The sequence below is a fragment of the Leucoraja erinacea genome, chromosome 14 (genome assembly GCF_028641065.1).
Source record: "Leucoraja erinacea ecotype New England chromosome 14, Leri_hhj_1, whole genome shotgun sequence".
NCBI lineage: Eukaryota > Metazoa > Chordata > Chondrichthyes > Rajiformes > Rajidae > Leucoraja > Leucoraja erinaceus.
The window spans coordinates 37,198,360-37,219,314 of NC_073390.1; the positions used below are offsets into that span (position 1 = coordinate 37,198,360).

The 20,955-nt window shown below is 41.3% G+C and overlaps 3 protein-coding genes across 3 annotated transcripts; all 3 read left to right on the top strand.

The window, feature by feature from the left end:
* The first annotated feature begins 520 nt into the window (after positions 1 to 520).
* LOC129703580 (C-C motif chemokine 20-like) lies at positions 521 to 3,495 on the top strand. The gene is made up of 4 exons (XM_055646167.1): positions 521 to 677; positions 779 to 893; positions 987 to 1,064; positions 1,338 to 3,495. The coding sequence occupies exons 1-4, from the start codon at positions 599 to 601 to the stop codon at positions 1,366 to 1,368; spliced, it is 303 nt and encodes a 100-aa protein (XP_055502142.1). The 5' UTR covers positions 521 to 598; the 3' UTR covers positions 1,369 to 3,495.
* A 6,471-nt stretch (positions 3,496 to 9,966) lies between these two features.
* LOC129703584 (C-C motif chemokine 20-like) lies at positions 9,967 to 13,029 on the top strand. Its single transcript, XM_055646172.1, has 4 exons — positions 9,967 to 10,237; positions 10,339 to 10,453; positions 10,548 to 10,625; positions 10,899 to 13,029. The coding sequence occupies exons 1-4, from the start codon at positions 10,159 to 10,161 to the stop codon at positions 10,927 to 10,929; spliced, it is 303 nt and encodes a 100-aa protein (XP_055502147.1). The 5' UTR covers positions 9,967 to 10,158; the 3' UTR covers positions 10,930 to 13,029.
* Positions 13,030 to 15,717: 2,688 nt separating this feature from the next.
* On the top strand, positions 15,718 to 19,086 carry LOC129703583 (C-C motif chemokine 20-like). The gene is made up of 4 exons (XM_055646171.1): positions 15,718 to 17,267; positions 17,365 to 17,479; positions 17,573 to 17,650; positions 17,924 to 19,086. The coding sequence occupies exons 1-4, from the start codon at positions 17,189 to 17,191 to the stop codon at positions 17,952 to 17,954; spliced, it is 303 nt and encodes a 100-aa protein (XP_055502146.1). The 5' UTR covers positions 15,718 to 17,188; the 3' UTR covers positions 17,955 to 19,086.
* Positions 19,087 to 20,955: the final 1,869 nt, after the last annotated feature.

The following is a 20,955-nucleotide window of genomic DNA, read 5'->3' on the forward strand; positions in this document are numbered from 1 at the left end:
TTGAACCATTTTACTATTCCCCTTTTTTAAACATGAAAGGAATTACACAATGCACACAATATGCTTTATGATTTAATTTCTAAGCTGATTTCTCTGAATAGAAATTATTGTTTCATTGTGCTTAAAAAATGACTGCAGATATATATTTTTTTTAATTCTCTATTTAGATTCATCCATTTTGTGCAGTAATTTTGCTTTTAATACCCAATTTGTATTACAGAGCTGGCCAAGTTTGAAAGGCTGTTCTCTTTAGCTGTGTTGTGTTGTGCTGTATTACATTTTGAATCTAAATGGAAATAACATAAGAAGTAAATACTACCTGCTTCAATTGATCGTGGGTAGTGAAACAAAGGTATTAGGAAGTACGTAGATGACGATATTATCAGGCTGCCAAGATATATTTACAAACAGTGTGGTGTAATCAGGTGAGGTAATATCGTGGAAAATCCAGAGGTCATGTGTTGCATTTCCTTGTTTCAAAATATGTCCCAATCAAAGTGTATATAAGCAGTTGACAGAATCAAAAAAGCACATCAGATCACCGTTACCACCTCAACATACTCCACAGCAAAGTTATCTTATAAACCAGTGATCAGCAATGAACACCCTCAAGAGACTTCTCCCAGCAGCTATGCTCTCATTGATTGTACTGAACATGTTTGGTAATACACTATCAGGTAAGCCTTAGAGATGCCTTTTAACACATTCCCACTAATTAGATTTTAAAGAAAGTTATTTACTTGTGCTACATGCATGACTATATTTTTCATTCTTTCAGCTGCAGCATACAGAGACTGCTGTCTCGCATATTCGAGGAAGAGACTGCCACAAAAATTGATCTCTGGTTATGTGGAACAAAAATCCAATGAAGTATGTGAGATAGATGCAATTATGTAAGTACAATTCGATAATATATTCCTTATGATTGTAGGATAATATTTATTAGATTTTTCAATTAATAGAACAACAACTTAAATATTTTATAGATTCTACACCATCAGAGGAAGAGCAGTGTGTGCAGATCCTGAGCACCATTGGGTGAAGAAAGCACTGAATATTTTGAGGTAAGCAACATAACAATTGACTGACAACATTGAGAAAGCTACAGCAGTGATCTGAAATGTATAAAGTGTTGCCAATCAAGAGTAGACGAGTGTTGCATCCACAATCAAACTTCTGAATATAAATCTGAAAAAAATCATTTTCTTTGCAAAGCTGCTGTAAAATGTAAACTACTCAGCAATATTTGATATTTAGATATTATTGACAGCATTTTTATTGATTTCTTTCATTATAATATTTGATTATTTGAAACATTGATCTCTTTGTCTTCACAGCAAAAAGCTGAGAAAAATGTCACAAGATTGAGCCACATCTCGAGGAAAGAAGTTGGCTGCATTTAGCTGGATTTATTTCAAGAATCCATCCTGCATAGTATCTATGCCCAGACAATGAAAGTTTATTAAAACTTCCGTAATTTGTATCAGTCACAATTGATGTGTAAGCCCCTTTATTTATAGTATGTTCTACTGAACTTAATGAAGTAACTTAACTATATATTCTTATTTAATTTTTTACTACATCATTCTGGTTGTGAATTAAATGACAATGAATGTAATATTATCACCTGCATATGTGTCAGTCAATCTATGTTTAATTTATTGGAAAGTGAAAGATGCCAAGGAATATCTCAGAGTTCAAGTAGCACCGTGTTAATTGCCACCTCTGTGTATTTCAAAAATGGGAGCGAATGAAAAATAAAGATATTTATTTCAGATTGCTTCTTCGGTAATTTATTTTGCCTCACTAACGGAAAGCTAGCCAATGGTAAACCACTTACAGCATTGTCAGCAGAAGGGTAAACTAAAGCTCATCAAAAACATCTTTCCAACTTCATCAGACACGAGATGGAATAAAATAAAGAGCAGGGGGATTGTTCCTATTGTTCGGAATCCCAGGAAAACCAACTTGAGGGATTCCAAAAATTCAATGTGAGGCTTCTAGTATTGAATGCCTAACTGAATTATGACTTTTGAAATCCAGAATGGAACTTTAATAAACTTTGTAAAATTCCTGCGTCAGCTTCTTCAGGTGTCTACATTTAAACTGGTTTCTTGTTTTACCCTGGCACCTGGTCTTTATTAAAGCAAATGTTTTGACCAAAAGTAACAGATTATTATCTAAATGATCAGATTATTATCTAAATGGTGTCAAGTTGGGAAAAGGGGAAGTACAACGGGATCTGGGGGTCCTTGTTCATCAGTCACTGAAAGTAAGCATGCAGGTACGGAAGGCAGTGAAGAAAGCGAATGGCATGTTGGCCTTCATAACAAGAGGCGTTGAGTATAGGAACAAAGAGGTCCTCCTGCAGTTGTACAGGGCCCTAGTGAGACCACACCTGGAGTATTGTGTGTAGTTTTGGTCACCAAACTTGAGGAAGATCATTCTTGCTATTGAGGGAGTGCACATAGGTTCACAAGGTTAAATCCCGGGATGTCGGGCCTGTCATTAGATTGGAAAGGCCGGGCTTGTATACTCTGGAATTTAGAAGAATGAGAGCGGATCTTATTGAAATATATAAAACTATTAAAGGTTTGGACATGCTAGAGGCAGGAAACATGGTACCGATGTTGGGGCAGTCCAGAACCAGGGGCTATAGTTTAAGAATAAGTGGTAAGCCATTTAGAACGTAGATGAGAAAAAACATTCACACAGAATGTTGCGAGTGTGTGGAATTCTCTGCCTCAGAGGGCGGTGGAGGCTGGTTCTCTGGATGCTTTCAAGAGAGAGTTACATAGAGCTCTTAGGGATAGCGGAGTTAAGGGATATTGAGAGAGGGCAGGAACGGGGTACTGATCGTGGATGATCAGCCATGATCACATTGAATGGTGGTGCTGGCTCGAAGGGTCGAATGGCCTACTATTGCTCCTATTGTCTATGTCTATTGTCTATTGAACAATGAAACTAAGTAATTAAATTGCCTCTGACATTTGCTGAAGTTAGCTTCAGTTTTCTAACTAATCTCAGAAATAGGCATATCATTATTCTCAATGCAGTAAATATTGAAATATCGTATGTTCTGCTAATTTCTGCTTGGATTGAGGTGCCTGAAAGTTCAGAGTCTTAGAGTCATTGAGCACAGAAACCTGCCTTTGGACCTATCCTGGTCATCAAGTACCAATCTATCCTAATCCAGTTTCCCACCATTTTGACCATAACCTTCTACGCCATGGCATTTAAAGGATTCATTCAGATACATATTTAATATTGTGAGAGCACCTGTCTCTACTACCCCACAGGCAGTGTAGTCCAGATTTCACCCACTCTCTCAGCAATAAATAAAAATCCACAAATACTCACTAAATCACTTACCCTTAACCTCTGCTCTGGTTAAGGACACTTCTGCTGAAGAGAAATGTTATCACCATCTTCCCAATCTAGTCTTCTCTTTCAACAGAGTGCACTCCCATTTCCCCCACTAGCCCACCCCCATTTCTAGTCTAACCCACCATCCCCTTCTACTCATATCCCTCCCTCTGGCCTCATATTTCTCCCATGTTCTCTCCTTATCCTACACCTTTTGGCCTTTGCATCTCCAGCCTTTGTCAAATCATCCGCCCCCTTGCCTGTATCCACCTATTACTTGCCAGACTTTGTCCTGCCCCACTTCTGTTCTACCTTTCCCTCCACCTCAACAGAAGAGATCCGACCTGAAATGTTGCCTATCCATGTCTTGCAGAAATATTGGCAAAGATCCTGCTGAGTTTCTTCAGCACTTTGTGTTTTTATTCTCCTCTTTTTTTTCGTAAACTTCACTTGGGTAATCCCCTTCGCCCTTTCCACTCTATTGAAAACAAACCCGATCTATTCAACCACCTGCCCTGTTCCATTGCCTGAAATGGAAAATGACCAAATTGGGAACAACTCATATCGACCTGCATTCTATATTAGAACAGCATGTTTCTCAACAACTTAATTGAATTATTTTTTTATATACATGGACTGCATTCATTTTTCATGCCGTTTTCATCTCCTGCACACTTTTAATCCATTCAAAATCTAGATTTGCATCAAATTTCATTGATGAGTTGAGGAGCTTAAATGTGCACGCAGTGTTTGATTTGACCCGACAACATAAATGGCAAGGTAGAGATATTGTTTGAGCTGAAAGGTGCGACAAGTTGCTGGATGATTCAAGTTGCTCTGCTGTTATGCTCCATGAACGTAACAGCCTCCCTACAGCCTCTCTAATTTCCAACAGATTTCTGGTGACAAAGGAGGCCTTTGGGCCTTGCAGGTCAATGCCAGCTCTCGGTGCAATCCCAGCAGTTCAACAATCTTTAATTGCTCGTGTAACGCATTGTCTCTTACATGCCCATCAGCTCCACCTTGATTCTCATGCCACACACGTACACCAGAAGCTATCTGTAGTCAGCAATTAACCCTAGCAGCATGTCATCAACATGTGGAATGAATCCACAGCAACCAGGAAAAATCCATATGGGTGCAAGCAGAATGTTTGCTCTGCACAACAACAGCCCTCAAGTCCACCTCCAGTCAAAGAAGAATAGCATCAGCTTCCCCACTGTTTTAACATCACTGCAACATTTCAGTCCTGCAATTGTTCCAGCTCAATCCATCCAACACTCTTTTTCAGGCCTTCGCATCCTTCCAACGGTCTGGTAGTTAGAATTTGCAATTACCCTCGTGAGCTCAAATCATGATTTGGAAGTTGGGTTAAATAGAGCAATATTTTTATGCATCTTGCTATTTGTTTTTGATTGTCATATATATTGTAAAGGGAAGATGTTCTGTGACGTTCACCGAGGCAGTGATTAGCCTTCCCTGTCATCCCAACATCCAACATGCTATTGTGCAGTGGAACTTGTGCAGTGGAACTCGGCTTGTGCAGTGACACTTAAAGGCCTTCTCTCTGATAGGCTCCAGTACAAACTGCTCTAAGAATCCATCACGGAGGCACTCCACAAACTTCCTTTCTTGGGCTCCAGTACCAACCTGATTTTCCCAGTGTCCCTGCATGTTCAAATCTCCTATAACAACCGTGGCATTACCTTTACTAAATGTCAATTTTAACTCTTGATTCAACTTGCACCCTATATCCAGGCTACTGTTTGGGGGCCTGTAGATAATTCCCATTAGGGTCTTTTTACCCTTACAATTCCTTAGTTCAATCCATACTGACTCCACATCTCCTATTTCAATGTCACCCCTTGCAAGGGACTGAATTTCATTCCTCATCAACAGAGTTTCCCCACCCCCTCTGCCCACCTGTCTGTCTTTTCGATAGGAGGTATACCCTTGAATATTCAGTTCCCAGCCCTGGCCCTCTTGCAGCCATGTCTCTGTAATTCCAACAACATTATACTTGCCAATTTCTAACTGAGCCTCAAGCTCGTCCAATTTATTTCTTATACTTCGCGCATTCATATACAACACTTTGACTTCAGAATTCACCTCCCATCTCACACCGCTCACAATTGGCTCTGATTGTACTCTCTTATCCCTTCTCGAACTTTCATTCCCATTAATTTGGGAGTCTTGTGTAACTTTTCTTATACTCACTTCCCCTTTAACTCCATCTTTATACTCCCAATTTGTCAATCCCTCCCCTAGCAAACCTGCCTGCCAGAAAGTCGCCCCCCCTCCAGTTAAGGTGTAACCCATCCCTTTTGTACAGGTCACCCCTACCCCAGAAGAGATCCCAGTGTCGATAAAACTAAATCCTTGCATCCTGCACCAGACCCTCAGCCACACATTAAGACCTCCTATCTCCCTGTTCCTGTTGTCACTAGCACGAGGTACTGGAAGCAATCCAGAAATAACCACCCTAGAAGTCCTGTTTTTCAGTCTTCTTCCTAACTCTGTAAACTCTCGTTGCAGAATTGCTTTCTCTTCGTCCCGATGTCGTTTGTGCCGACGTGCACAACTACTGCCGACTGTTCACCTTCCCTCGCGAGGATGTTCTGAATTTGGTTTGTGATATCTTGAACCCTGGCACCAAAGATGCAACAGACCATTCTCAAGTCTCGCCTGCCTCCACAGAATCTCCAGTCCGCACCTCGGACAATGGTGTCACCCACCACTATGGCTCTGCCCGACGTCGATCTCGCCGGGCGAGTCTCATCTCTAGGATTGGAGCCGCTGACCTGTCCACTGCTCGGACGGGAAGCGCCATCTGCCTGGACAGCTCCCACGAGGGTGTAACTGCTTTCATTTGGCACAGCAGCCTGGGTCTCCTACACTCCACGGTTACTCCCCTTTCTCTCAGTCATTCACCTTTGTTCTTCCTGTATCCTTTGCAAGACAACCTCCTGCAGGTCCTGTCCAGGTAACTTTCGTTATCTCGGATGGCCCTGAGGTCATCCAGCTGCTTCTCCAGTGCCCGAACACGGTCCTTCAGGAGCAGGACCAGCAGCCAGTAGCTCCATCTGTGTCCCTGGCCACCCACTTAACATCTTTTCACCTATTTATCAATGTTTCGGCTATTGGAACAACTTTCACTTCATAGCAACATGATATATTTATTCCTTTATGTTTATGAAAATCCTCTCCATATTTTCATAATATATTTCATATTTTCATATGAGGGAGGAGGCCATTGAGCCTTTGAAGCCTACGTCAGCTTTCAGTGCAATCCCATCAGTAAACCTTTAATTTTCTTGTGCAACGTATTCTCTCTGAGCTGCCCATTGACTCCACCCCGATTTGCATGCCACACACCTACTCCGGAAGCTACAGTATCTGCAGTCATTAATTAAACCGAGCAGCATGTCATCAGGATGTGGGTGGAATCTGGAGCTACCAGGAAAAATCCATATGGGTGCAAGCAGAATGTTCGCACTGCACAAAGACAGCACTCAAGGCCATTTCCAGTCAAAGAAGACCAATATCATGAACTAAGTGTACACAAATTAAAATCACATAATGCCATTTAGGTTGACGTAACTTGCCTTTGGAAGCACATCATGACTGCGACCTTTCATTCCTGGAATAGTGTCAGCTGAACCCTTCAGCACTCTTATTCAGATTTTAGCATTCTTTCAAAAGTCTGGTACTTAGAATTTGTTGCTTCACCCCTGGGCAGATCCTGTGCTTTGTATAAGGTCTCGACGACTTTAACTTTAGTGTGTCAAAGTTGGATTAAATAGACCAATATTTTTTGCACTGTACTGTTTGATTTGTGTGTGATATCTCATAATCACAATCAATCACAATAATACTTTATTAGCCGAGTAAGTTTTGCAACATATGAGGAATTTCATTTGCCAAGTCAGTGATACAAATAAAAAGCAACGGAACACACAAAATACATGTTAAAATAAGCATCCACCACAGTGACTCCTCCACATTCCTCACTGTAATAAATATAGATATAGATATGCCATTTATTGTCACTATACATGTACAATGAGATTAAAAGCAGCTCGTACTCAGTGCATACATATAATTTAGGACAAAAAACAAGAAACTGAAAACAAAAACAAAAGGTAGAGGGGGGGGATAGGTGCACAATTCTGCGGCGCTATATACATATCTATAAAGGCAAAATGGTGAAGGATGAATAGGTAGTATTCTTAGGCAGATGTTTAAAGATTATATTAAATATTAAAAATGTTTTTAAAAAATATGAAAATTACAGTTACAATACACATTACAGTTCCAAATTTCAATACTTTGAATGGATGGAAGTCCGGGTGTTGGGCTGTGAAGTCAGTGCATGTGTGAATTAAGAGTAGTTATGACTTTCGGAAAACAACTATTCCTGAGTCTGTTTGTCCTAGATTTGATGCACCTATAGCGCCTTCCAGAGGGCAGCAGGTCGAACAGTCCAAACGCAGGATGGGAGCTGTCCTTGATGATATTCTTTACCCTGCTAAGGCAGCGGGAGGTGTAAATATCCATCAGGGAGGGGAGAGGGCAACCAATGATCTTCTGTGCTGTCCTAGTTACCCTCTGAAGCCTCTCCCTGTCATAATAGAAGGCGAAAGAAAAATTCAAATCTCTTCCCTTCTTTGTTCTCCAGCAGTCGGGGACGTCGAGCCCTCCGTTGACGGGATGATCTTGACTCCCGTAGCTGAAAATGTTTTGGGCCACTGTATCGGGGTGATCAGCTCCTGCATCGGGGGGATGTCAGCTCCCCCGCGCCAGGCGATCGAATCCCGCGTCGGGGCTGGTCGAGCCTCTGCGTCGTTGGAGCTCCCAACTAGCCTCTCCCGAGACTGCGAGATCTCGATGTAAAGTCTGCAGGCTGTGGTTGGAGTGATCCGAGGCAAGGGATCGGCTTTAATGGTAAGTCCACGCCCCGCGGTGGGGCTCAAAGTCAGTCCGAGGAGGCCTCCAGCTCCATAGATTGTAGGCCGCAGAGCAACCGGAGAAGCAACCTGGAAAACAATCGCATCTCCAGCAAGGTAAGAAACTAAAAAAAAGTTTCCCCCGACCTCATCCCCATCCCCCCACATAAAACAAACCAGAGAACATTTACACAGACTTTTAAAACACACTAAAAATGCAAAAATAGACAAAAAAACATTGAGACTGTTGGCGGGGCTGCAATCGTGCGGCACCCCTGGTGGTACAAAGCAAAGGTGTATGATATCTTCCACCAAGTCTGTGATTTGCCTCTAGGGTTTTCCCAGCATCTGGTCTGGTATCGTGCAGGGGAACCTTGGCTTGTGGCACCCAAACGTAGGTTATGCCAATCTAAATGGCTGATGTATGATTTTCATTGATGTGCTTAGTTCATGGATAGCACCAGCCAGAAATATGAATGCACAGCCATTGTGAAGTCTGCTTATGTTTTAACTAAAATAGTACAGCTTGGAAGATTCCAGCCCATGGTCCCGTGAGTGACTTTCCTGACTTTAGTCCTGAGTTGCACATGGAGGATTAGTTGAAGTAATGTACGAAGATGTGGGAGGGAGGGATAAGATAAGGGGCTTTAGGAAGATTCACTGTCAGGAAATATTTTAATATAACTATATATGAGACAGGTTCCAAATGTAGTATTACTTCACAGGCGCGGACCTGGACATGATTTTGCTTTTAAAGGAGGGTGGGTCACTGTGGACCTTAGAGGTCCTGCAGAGGCCTATTCCTTCATGAGTGACCCATGAATCCACAGACCAAGATGCAAGGACCAAGATCATGACATTGAAACAACAAACTGCAGAAAGTGATTTACACAAAACGACACAAAGTGCTGGAGTAACACATCGGGTCAGGCAGCATCCCTGGCAAACATGGATAGGTGAAGTTTCAGGTCGGGACCCTTCTTCAGACTGATTGTAGAGGAGGAGGTGGGTGTAGGGAGTAGGGAGGCAAGACAAAATGTTACAAGGAATAGGAGCACCAGACGAGGGAAGTATTTGATAGACAGATACATGGAAGACAGGACAGACGGGACACTACAGACTCCAGAAGTACTGCAGAGGTCTGTTACTTCATGAGACATCATTGAATCCACAGACCAAGCTGCAAGGACCAAGATCATGAAATTCCACTCAAGCACGTGGGAAAGAAAAATCTGTCACTCACTTTGCGGGATTTGAACCATTTTACTATTCCCCTTTTTTAAACATGAAATGAATTACACATTGCACACAATATGCTTTATGATTTAATTTCTAAGCTGATTTCTCTGAATTCAAATTATTGTTTCATTGTGCTTAAAAACTGACTGCAGATATATATTTTTCTAATTCTCTTTTTGATTGATCCATTTTGTGCAGTAATTTTGCTTTTAATACCCAATTTGAACTACAGAGCTGGTCAACTTCGAAAGGCTGTTCTCTTTAGATTTATACTGTGCTGTGTTACATTTTGAATCTAAATGGAAATAACATAAGAAATAAATACTACCTGCTTCAATTGATCGTGGATAGTGAAACAAAGGTATTGGGAAGTACGTAGATGACGATATTATCAGGCTGCCAAGATATATTTACAAACAGTGTGGTGTAATCAGGTGAGGTAATATCGTGGAAAATCCAGAGGTCATGTGTTGCATTTCCTTGTTTCAAAATATTTCCCAATCAAAGTGTATATAAGCAGTTGACAGAATCAAAAAAGCACATCAGATCACCGTTACCAACTCAACGTACTCCACAGCAAAATTATCTTATAAACCAGTGATCAACAATGAACACTCTCAAGAGACTTCTCCCAGCAGCTATGCTCTCATTGATTGTACTGAACATGTTTGGCAATACACTATCAGGTAAGCCTTAGTGATGCCTTTTAACACATTCCCACAAATTAGATTTTAAAGAAAGTTATTTACTTGTGCTACATGCATGACTATATTTTTCATTCTTTCAGCTGCAGCATACAGAGACTGCTGTCTCGCATATTCGAGGAAGAGACTGCCACAAAAATTGATCTCTGGTTACATGGAGCAAAAATCCAATGAAATATGTGAGATAGATGCAATTATGTAAGTACAATTCAATAATATATTCCTTATGATTGTAGAATAATATTTATTAGAATTTTAAATTAATAGAACCACCAATTTAAATATTTTATAGATTCTACACCGTCAGAGGAAGAGCAGTGTGTGCAGATCCTGAACACCATTGGGTGAAGAAAACACTGAATTTTTTGAGGTAAGCAACATAATAAATGACTGATAACATTGAGAAAGCTACAGCAGTGATCTGAAATGTATAAAGTGTTGCCAATCAAGAGTAGATGAGGGTTGCATCCACAATCAAACTTCTGAATATAAATCTGAAAATTTTCATTTTCTTTGCAAAGCTGCTGTAAAATGTAAACTACTTAGCAATATTTGATATTTAGATATTATTGACAGCATTTTTATTGATTTCTTTCATTATAATATTTGATTATTTGAAACATTGATCTCTTTGTCTTCACAGCAAAAAGCTGAGAAAAATGTCACAAGATTGAGCCATGTCTCGAGGAAAGAAGTTGGCTGCATTTAGCTGGATTTATTTCAAGAATCCATCCTGCATAGTATCTATGCCCAGACAATGAAAGTTTATTAAAACTTATGTAATTTGTATCAATCACAATTGATGTGTAAGCCCCTTTATTTATAGTATGTTCTACTGAACTTAATGAAGTAACTTAACTGTATATTCTTATTTAATTTTTTGCTACATCATTTTGGTTGTGAATTAAATGACGATGAATGTAATATTATCACCTGGATATGTGTCAGTCAATCTATATTTAATTTATTGGAAAGTGAAAGATGCCAAGGAATATCTCAGAGTTCAAGTAGCACCGTATTAATTGCCACCTCTGTGTATTTCAAAAATGGGAGCGATTGAAAAATAAAGATATTTATTTCAGATTTCTTCTTCGGTAATTTATTTTGCCTCACTAACGGAAACCTAGCCAATGGTAAACCACTTACAGCATTGTCAGCAGAAGGGTAAACTAAAGCTCATCACAAACATCTTTCCAACTTCATCAGACACGAGATGGAATAAAATAAAGAGCAGGGGGATTGATCCTATTGTTCGGAATCCCAGGAAAACCAACTTGAGGGATTCCAAACATTCAATGTGAGGCTTCTAGTATTGAATTCCTAACTGAATTATGACTTTTGAAATCCAGAATGGAACTTTAATAAACTTTGTAAAATTCCTGCGTCAGCTGCTTCAGGTGTCAACATTTAAACTGGTTTGTTGTTTTACCCTGGCACCTGGTCTTTATTAAAGCAAATGTTTTGACCAAAAGTAACAGATTATTATCTAAATGGTCAGATTATTATCTAAATGGTGTCAAGTTGGGAAAAGGGGAAGTACAACGGGATCTGGGGGTCCTTGTTCATCAGTCACTGAAAGTAAGCATGCAGGTACGGAAGGCAGTGAAGAAAGCGAATGGCATGTTGGCCTTCTAAACAAGAGGAGTTGAGTATAGGAACAAAGAGGTCCTCCTACAGTTGTACAGGGCCCTAGTGAGACCACACCTGGAGTATTGTGTGCCGTTTTAGTCTCCAAACTTGAGGAAGATCATTCTTGCTATTGAGGGAGTGCACATAGGTTCACAAGGTTAAATCCCGGGATGTCGGGCCTGTCATTAGATTGGAACGGCCGGGCTTGTATACTCTGGAATTTAGAAGGATGAGAGCGGATCTTATTGAAATAGATAAGATTATTAAAGGTTTGGACATGCTAGAGGCAGGAAACATGGTCCCGATGTTGGGGGAGTCCAGAACCAGGGGCCATAGTTTAAGAATAAGTGGTAAGCCATTTAGAACGGAGATGAGAATAAAAAAATTCACACAGAATGTTGTGAGTGTGTAGAATTCTCTGCCTCAGAGGGCGGTTGAGGGTAGTTCTCTGGATGCTTTCAAGAGAGAGTTACATAGAGCTCTTAGGGATAGCGGAGTTAAGGTATATGGAGAGAAGGCAGGAATGGGGTACTGATTGTGGATGATCAGCCATGATCACATTGAATGGCGGTGCTGGCTCGAAGTGCCGAATGGCCTACAACTGCACCTATTGTCTATTGTCTATTGTCTATTGAACAATGAAACTAAGTAATTAAATTGCTTATGACATTTGCTGAAGTTAGCTTCAGTTTTCTAACTAATCTCAGAAATAGGCATATCATTATTCTCAATGCAGTAAATATTGAAATATCGTATGTTCTGCTAATTTCTGCTTGGATTGAGGTGCCTGAAAGTTCAGAGTCTTAGAGTCATTGAGGACAGAAACCTGCCTTTGGACCTATCCTGGTCATCAAGTACCCATCTATCCTAATCCACTTTCCCACCATTTTGACCATAACCTTCTACGCCATGGCATTTAAAGGATTCATTCAGATACATCTTTAATATTGTGAGAGCACCTGTCTCTACTACCCCACAGGCAGTTCATTCCAGATTTCACCCACTCTCTCAGCAATAAAAAAATTCCTCCCAACACCAACCTCTCTGTTGCGTTGAAGCAGCCACACATTAAGACCTCCTATCTCCCTGTTCCTGTTGTCACTAGCACGAGGTACTGGAAGCAATCCAGAGATAACCACCCTAGAAGTCCTGCTTTTCAGTCTCTTCTTCCTAACTCTGTAAACTCTTGTTGCAGAACTGCTTTCTTTTCTTCCCGATGTCGTTTGTGCCGACGTGCGCAACTACTGCCGACTGTTCACCTTCCCTCTCGAGGATGTTCTGAATTTGGATTGTGATATCTTGAACCCTGGCACCAAGGATGCAACAGACCATTCTCAAGTCTCGCCTGCCTCCACAGAATCTCCAGTCCGCACCTCGGACAATGGTGTCACCCACCACTATGGCTCTGCCCGACGTCGATCTCGCCGGTCGAGTCTCATCTCTAGGATTGGAGCCGCTGACCTGTCCACTGCTCGGACTGGAAGCGCCGTCTGCCCGGACAGCTCCCACGAGGGTGTAACTGTTTTCATTTGGCACGGCCGCCCGGGTCTCCTGCACTCCACGGTTACTCCCCTTTCTCTCAATCATGCACCTTTGTTCTTCCTGTATCCTTTGCGAGACAACCTCCTGCAGGTCTTGTCCAGGTAACTTTCGTTATCTCGGATGGCCCTGAGGTCATCCAGCTGCTTCTCCAGTGCCCCAACACGGTCCTTCAGGAGCAGGACCAGCAGCCAGAAGCTCCATTGGTGTCACTGGCCACCCACTTAACATCTTTTCACCTATTTATCAATATTTCGGCTATTGGAACAACTTTCCTAGAAACATAGAAACATAGAAAATAGGTGCAGGAGTAGGCCATTCGGCCCTTCGAGCCTGCACCGCCATTCAATATGATCATGGCTGATCATCCAACTCAGTATCCTGTACCTGCCTTCTCTCCATACCCCCTGATCCCTTTAGTCACAAGGGCCACATCTAACTCCCTCGTAAATATAGCCAATGAACTGGCCCCAACTACCTTCTGTGGCAGATAATTCCACAGATTCACCACTCTCTGTGTGAAAAATGTTTTCCTCATCTCTGTCCTAAAAGATTTCCCCCTTATCCTTAAGCTGTGACCCCTTGTTCTGGACTTCCCCAACATCGGGAACAATCTTCCTGCATCTAGCCTGTCCAACCCCTTAAGAATTTTGTAAGTTTCTATAAGATCCCCCCTCAATCTTCTAAATTCTAGCGAGTATAAACTGAGTCTATCCAGTCTTTCTTCATATGAAAGTCCTGACATCCCAGGAATCAGTCAGTCCTCTCCATATTTTCATAATATATTTCATATTTTCATATGAGGGAGGAGGCCATTGGGCCTTTGAAGCCTACGTCAGCTTACAGTGCAATCCCATCAATAAACCTTTTATTTTCTTGTGCAACATATTCTCTCTGAGCTGCCCATTGACTCCACCCCGATTTGCATGCCACACACCTACACCAGAAGCTACAGTATCTGCAATCATTAAGTAAACCGAGCAGCATGTCATCAAGATGTGGGTGGAATCTGGAGCTACCAGGGAAAATCCATATGGGTGCAAGCAGAAAGTTCGCACTGCACAAAGACAGCACTCAAGGCCATCTGCAGCCAAAGAAGACCAATATCATGAACTAAGTCCACATGAATGAAAATCACATAATGTCATTTAGGTTGACGTAATTCGCCTTTGGAAGCACATCATCACTGCAGCCTTTCATTCCTGGAATCATTTCAGCTGAATTCCTTCAGTACTCTTAATCAGATTTTTGCATTATTTCAAAAGTCTTGCACTTTAAATTTGTTGCTTCACCCCTGGGCAGATCCTGTGCTTTGTATAAGGTCTCGACGACTTTAACTTTAGTGTGTCGAAGTTGGATTAAATAGAGCAATATTTTTTGCACTGCACTGTTTGATTTGTGTGTGATATCTCACAATCACAATCAATCACAATAATACTTTATTAGCCGAGTTTGTTTTGCAACATATGAGGAATTTCATTTGCCAAGTCAGTGATACAAATAAAAAGCAACGGAACACACAAAATACATGTTAAAATAAGCATCCACCACAGGACGGCGACTCCTCCACATTCCTCACTGTAATGGAAGGCGAAAGAAAAGTTCAAATCTCTTCCCTTCTTTGTTCTTCTGCAGTCGGGCACGTCGAGCCCTCCGTTGACGGGATGATCTTGACTCCCGTAGCTGACAATGTTTTGGGCCTCTGCATCAGGGCGATCAGCTCCTGCATCGGGGGGGATGTCAGCTCCCCCACGCCAGGCGATCGAATCCTGCGTCGGGGCTGTTCGAGCCTCTGCGTCGTTGGAGCTCCCAACTAGCCTCTCCCGACACTGCGAGATCTCGATGTAAAGTCCGCAGGCTGTGGTTGGAGTGATCCGAGGCAAAGGATCGGCTCTAATGGTAAGTCCACGCCCCGCAGTGGGGCTCAAAGTCAGTCCGAGGAGGCCTCCAGCTCCATAGATTGTAGGCCGCAGAGCAACCGGAGAAGCGACCTGGAAAACAATCGCATCTCCAGCAAGGTAAGAAACTAAAAAAAAGTTTCACCCGACCTCCTCCCCATCCCCCCACATAAAACAAACCAGAGAACATTTACACAGACTTTTAAAACACACTAAAAATGCAAAAATAGACAAAAAAACATTGAGACTGTTGGCGGGGCTGCAATCGTGCGGCACCCCTGGTGGTACAAAGGAAAGGTGTACGATATCTTCCACCAAGTTTGTGATTTGCCTCTAGGGTTTTCCCAGCATCTGGTCTGGTATCCTGCAGGGGAACATGGGCTTGTGGCACCCAAACGTACGTTATGCCAATCTAAATGGTTGTTGTATGATTTTCATTGATGTGCTTAGTTCATGGATAGCACCAGCCAGAAATATGAATGCACAGCCAATGTGAAGTCTGCTTATGTTTTAACTAAAATAGTACAGCTTGGAAGATTCCAGCCCATGGTCCCGTGAGTGACTTTCCTGACTTTAATCCTGAGTTGCACATGGAGGATTAGTTGAAGTAATGTACAAATACGTGGGAGAGAGGGATAAGATAAGGGGCTTTAGGAAGATTTACTGTCATAAGAAGTATTTTAATATAACTATATCTGAGACAGGTTCCAAATGTAGTATTACTTCAAAGGGTCGGACCTGGACATGATTTTGCTTTTAACGGAGGGTGGGTCATTGTGGACCTTAGAGGTGCAGCAGAGGCCTATTCCTTCATGAGTGACCCATGAATCCACAGACCAAGATGCAATGACTAAGATCATGAAATAGAAACAACAAACTGCAGAAAGTGATTTACACAAAACGACACAAATTGCTGGAGTAACACATCGGGTCAGGCAGCATCCCTGGCAAACATGGATAGGTGAAGTTTCAGGTCGGGACCCTTCTTCAGATTGATTGTAGAGGAGGAGGTGGTGGGAAGAATGCTGGGAAGGAGGGAGGCAAGACAAAGTGTTACATGGAATAGGTGCACCAGACGAGGGAGGTATTTGATAGGTATTTGATAGGCAGATACATGGAACACTACAGACACCAGAAGTACTGCAGAGGTCTGTTCTGCCATGAATCACCCTTAAATCCACAGACCAAGCTGCAAGGACCAAGAAGATCATGAAGTTCCACTCTATCACGTGGGAAAGAGAAATCTGTCACTCACTTTGCGGGATTTGATAAATTTTACTATTCCCCTTTTTTAAACCTAAAATGAATTACACAATGCACACAATATGCCTTATGATTTAATTTCTAAGCTGATTTCTCTGAATTAGCTCTGATTCAAATTATTGTTTCATTGTGCTTAAAAAATGACTGCAGATATTTTTTTTTAATTGACTTTTTAGATTCATCTATTTTGTTCAGTAATTTTGCAATTAATAGCCAATTTGTACTGCAGAGCTGGCCAAGTTTGAAAGGCTGTTCTCTTTAGCTGTGTTGTGTTGTGCTGTGTTACATTTTGAATCTAAATGGAAATAACATAAGAAGTAAATACTACCTGCTTCAATTGATCGTGGGTAGTGAAACAAAGGTATTAGGAAGTACGTAGATAATGAAATCAGGCTGCCAAGATATATTTATAAATAGCGTGGTGTAATCAGGTGAGGTAACATCGTGGAAAATCCAGAGGTCATGTGTTGCATTTCCTTGTTTCAAAAAATGTCCCAATCAAAGTGTATATAAGCAGTTGCCAGAATCAAAAAAGCACATCAGATCACCATTACCAACTCAACGTAATCCACAGCAAAGTTATCTTATAAACCAGTGATCAACAATGAACACTCTCAAGAGACTTCTCCCAGCAGCTATGCTCTCTTTGATTGTACTGAACATGTTTGACAATACACTATCAGGTAAGTCTTAGAGATGCCTTTTCACACATTCCCACTAATTAGATTTTAAAGTTATTTACTTGTGCTACATGCATGACTATATTTTTCATTCTTCCAGCTGCAACATACGGCGACTGCTGCCTCGCTTATTCAAAGAAGCGACTGCCACAAAAATTGATCTCTGGTTACATGGAGCAAAAATCCAATGAAATATGTGAGATAGATGCAATTATGTAAGTACAAATCGATAATATATAGCTTATGATCATAGAATTATATTTATTAGGTTTTTCAATTAATAGAACAACAACTTAAATATTTTATAGATTCTACACCGTCAGAGGAAGAGCAGTGTGTGCAGATCCTGAGCACCATTGGGTGAAGAAAGCACTGAATTTTTTGAGGTAAGCAACATAATAAATGATTGATAACATTGAGAAGGCCACAGCAGTGATCTGAAATGTATAAAGTGTTGCCAATCAAGAGTAGATGAGGGTTGCATCCACAATCAAACTTCTGAATATAAATCTTTAAAAAATCATTTTCTTTGCAAAGCTGCTGTAAAATGTAGACTACTCAGCAATATTTGATATTTAGATATTATTGACAGCATTTTTATTGATTTCTTTCATTATAATATTTGATTATTTGAAACATTGATCTCTTTGTCTTCACAGCAAAAAGCTGAGAAAAATGTCACAAGATTGAGCCATGTCTCGAGGAAAGAAGTTGGCTGCATTTAGCTGGATTTATTTCAAGAATCCATCCTGCATAGTATCTATGCCCAGACAATGAAAGTTTATTAAAACTTCCGTAATTTGTATCAGTCACAATTGATGTGTAAGCCACTTTATTTTTAGTATGTTCTGCTGAACTTAATGAAGAATAACTGTATATTCTTATTTAATTTTTTGCTACATCATGCTGGTTGTGAATTAAATGACGATGAATGTAATATTATCACCTGCATATGTGTCAGTCAATCTATGTTTAATTTATTGGAAAGTGAATGATGCCAAGGAATATCTCAGAGTTCAAGTAGCACCGTGTTAATTGCCACCTCTGTGTATTTCAAAAATGTGAGCGAATGAAAAATAAAGATATTTATTTCAGATTTCTTCTTCGGTAATTTATTTTGCCTCACTAACGGAAACCTAGCCAATGGTAAACCACTTACAGCATTGTCAGCAGAAGGGTAAACTAAAGCTCATCACAAACATCTTTCCAACTTCATCAGACACGAGATGGAATAAAACAAAGAGCAAGGGGATTGATCCTAAAGTTCAGAATCTCAGGAAAGCCAACTTGAGGGATTCCAAACATTCAATGTGAGGCTTCTAGTATTGAATGCCGAATAGAATTATGACTTTTGAAATCCAGAATGGAACTTTAATAAACCTTTTAAAATTCCTGCGTCAGCTGCTTCAGGTGTCAACATTTAAACTGGTTTCTTGTTTTACCCTGGCACCTGTTCTTCATTAAAGCAGGTGCTTTGACCAAAAGGAACTATGAAACTGAGTAATTAAATTGTTTATGACTCATTTGCTAAAGTTGGCTCCAGTTTTCTAACTAATATCAGAAACAGGCATATCATTATTCTCAATGCAGTAAATATTGAAATATCAGATGTTCTGCTGATTTCTGCTTGTATTGAGGTGCCTTAAAGTTCAGAGTCTTAGAGTCATTCAGCACAGAAACCTGCCTTTGTTACTCTCCTGGTCATCAAGTACCCATCTATCCTTATCCAGTTTCCCACTATTCAGACCATAACCTTCTACGCCAGGCAGTTAAAGGATTCATTCAGATACATCTTTAATATTGTGAGAGCACCTGTCTCTACTACCCCACAGGCAGTGTATTCCAGATTCCTCCCACTCTATCAGCAATAAAAAAAAATCCCCAAGTACTCACTAAATCACTTACCACTAATCTTTGCTCTCTGGTTATGGACACTTCAGCTGAAGGGAAATTTTAGCAATATCCACCCAATCTATTCTTCCCTTTACAACTGGGTGCACTCCCACATCTCCCCAGCCCCCCCCCCCCCCCCCCCCCCCCCCCTTTCTATTCTCCCCACCCCTTCTACTCATATACCCTCCCCAGTACAAGCCGAGTCTATCCAGTCTTTCTTCATATGAAAGTCCTGACATCCCAGAAATCAGTCTGGTGAACCTTCTCTGTACTCCCTCTATGGCAAGAATGTCCTTCCTCAGATTAGGAGACCAAAACTGTACGTAATACTCCAGGTGTGGTCTCACCAAGACCCTGTACAACTGCAGTAAAACCACCCTGCTCCTATACTCAAATCCTTTTGCTATGAATGCTAACATACCATTCGTTTTCTTCACTGCCTGCTGCACCTGCATGCCTACTTTCAATGACTGGTGTACCATGACACCCAGGTCTCGTTGCATCTCCCATTTTCCTAATCGGCCACCATTCAGGTAATAGTCTACTTTCCTGTTTTTGCCACCAAAGTGGATAACCTCACATTTATCCACATTATACTGCATCTGCCATGCATTTGCCCACTCACCCAGCCTATCCAAATCATTTACAGGGGTCGGAGAGGAATTTCCCGGTTTTTTTTCCCGAATTGGACCTGGGTTTTTATCCGGTTTTTTGCCTCCCCCAGGAGATCACGAGGTTCTTGGGGTGGAGAGGGGTGATAGCGGTATAAAGGGGAGGGTAGTGTCTTGTGTTCTGTGTCTTGTGTCTACTGTTTGTGGGTAAGTGTGTCTGTTTAGTGTTCAGCCATGAGCGAATGGCGGTGCGGGCTCGATGGACCTGGTGGTCTGCTCTCGCACCTACTTTCTATGTTTCTATGTTTCTATTTTGCCGCCTCCTAACATCCTCCTCACAGCTAACACTGCCCCCCAGCTTCTTGTCATCCGCAAACTTGGAGATGTTGCATTCAATTCCCTCGCAATTAATATATATTGTAAATAGCTGGGGTCCCAGCACTGAGCCTTGCGGTACCCCACTAGTCACTGCCTGCCATTCTGTAAAGGACCCGTTAACTCCTACTCTTTGTTTCCTGTCTGTCAGCCAGTTCTCTATCCACATCAATACTGAACCCCTAATACCGTATGCTTTAAGTTTGTATACTAATCTCTTATGTGGGACCATGTTGAAAGTCTTCTGAAAGTCCAGATATAACACATCCACTGATTCTCCCTTATCCACTCTACTAGTTACATCCTCGAAAAATTCTATAAGATTCGTCAGACATGATTTACCTTTCATAAATCCATGCTGACTTTGTCCAATGATTTCACCACTTTCCAAATATGCTGCTATCCCATCTTTAATAACTGACTCTAGCAGTTTCCCCACTACCAATGTTAGACTAACTGGTCTGTAATTCCCCATTTTCTCTCTCCCTCCCTTTTTAAAAAGTGGGGTTACATTAGCTACCTTCCAATCCTCAGGAACTACTCCAGGATCTAAAGAGTTTTGAAAAATTATCACATGCATCCACTATTTATAGGGCTATTTCCTTAAGTACTCTGAGATACAGCCTATCTGGCCCTGGGGATTTGTCGGCCTTTAATCCAGTCAATTTACCTAACATCACTTCCCGGCTAACCTGGATTTCACTCAGTTCCTCCATCTCATTTGACCCCCGATCCCTTGATATTTCCGGCAGATTAATTAAGTCTTCCTTAGTGAAGACAGAACCAAAGTAGTTATTCAATTGGTCTGCCAT

Excerpts from the sequence above, each read along its gene's own strand:
- LOC129703583 (XM_055646171.1), top strand. The coding sequence starts at position 17,189 with ATGAACACTCTCAAGAGACTTCTCCCAGCAGCTATGCTCTCTTTGATT. Across the intron at positions 17,268-17,364 it reads GTTTGACAATACACTATCAG|CTGCAACATACGGCGACTGC; the intron begins GTAAGTCTTAGA and ends TCATTCTTCCAG. Across the intron at positions 17,651-17,923 it reads AAAGCACTGAATTTTTTGAG|CAAAAAGCTGAGAAAAATGT; the intron begins GTAAGCAACATA and ends TTGTCTTCACAG.
- LOC129703580 (XM_055646167.1), top strand. The coding sequence starts at position 599 with ATGAACACCCTCAAGAGACTTCTCCCAGCAGCTATGCTCTCATTGATT. Across the intron at positions 894-986 it reads TGTGAGATAGATGCAATTAT|ATTCTACACCATCAGAGGAA; the intron begins GTAAGTACAATT and ends AATATTTTATAG. Across the intron at positions 1,065-1,337 it reads AAAGCACTGAATATTTTGAG|CAAAAAGCTGAGAAAAATGT; the intron begins GTAAGCAACATA and ends TTGTCTTCACAG.
- LOC129703584 (XM_055646172.1), top strand. The coding sequence starts at position 10,159 with ATGAACACTCTCAAGAGACTTCTCCCAGCAGCTATGCTCTCATTGATT. Across the intron at positions 10,454-10,547 it reads TGTGAGATAGATGCAATTAT|ATTCTACACCGTCAGAGGAA; the intron begins GTAAGTACAATT and ends AATATTTTATAG. Across the intron at positions 10,626-10,898 it reads AAAACACTGAATTTTTTGAG|CAAAAAGCTGAGAAAAATGT; the intron begins GTAAGCAACATA and ends TTGTCTTCACAG.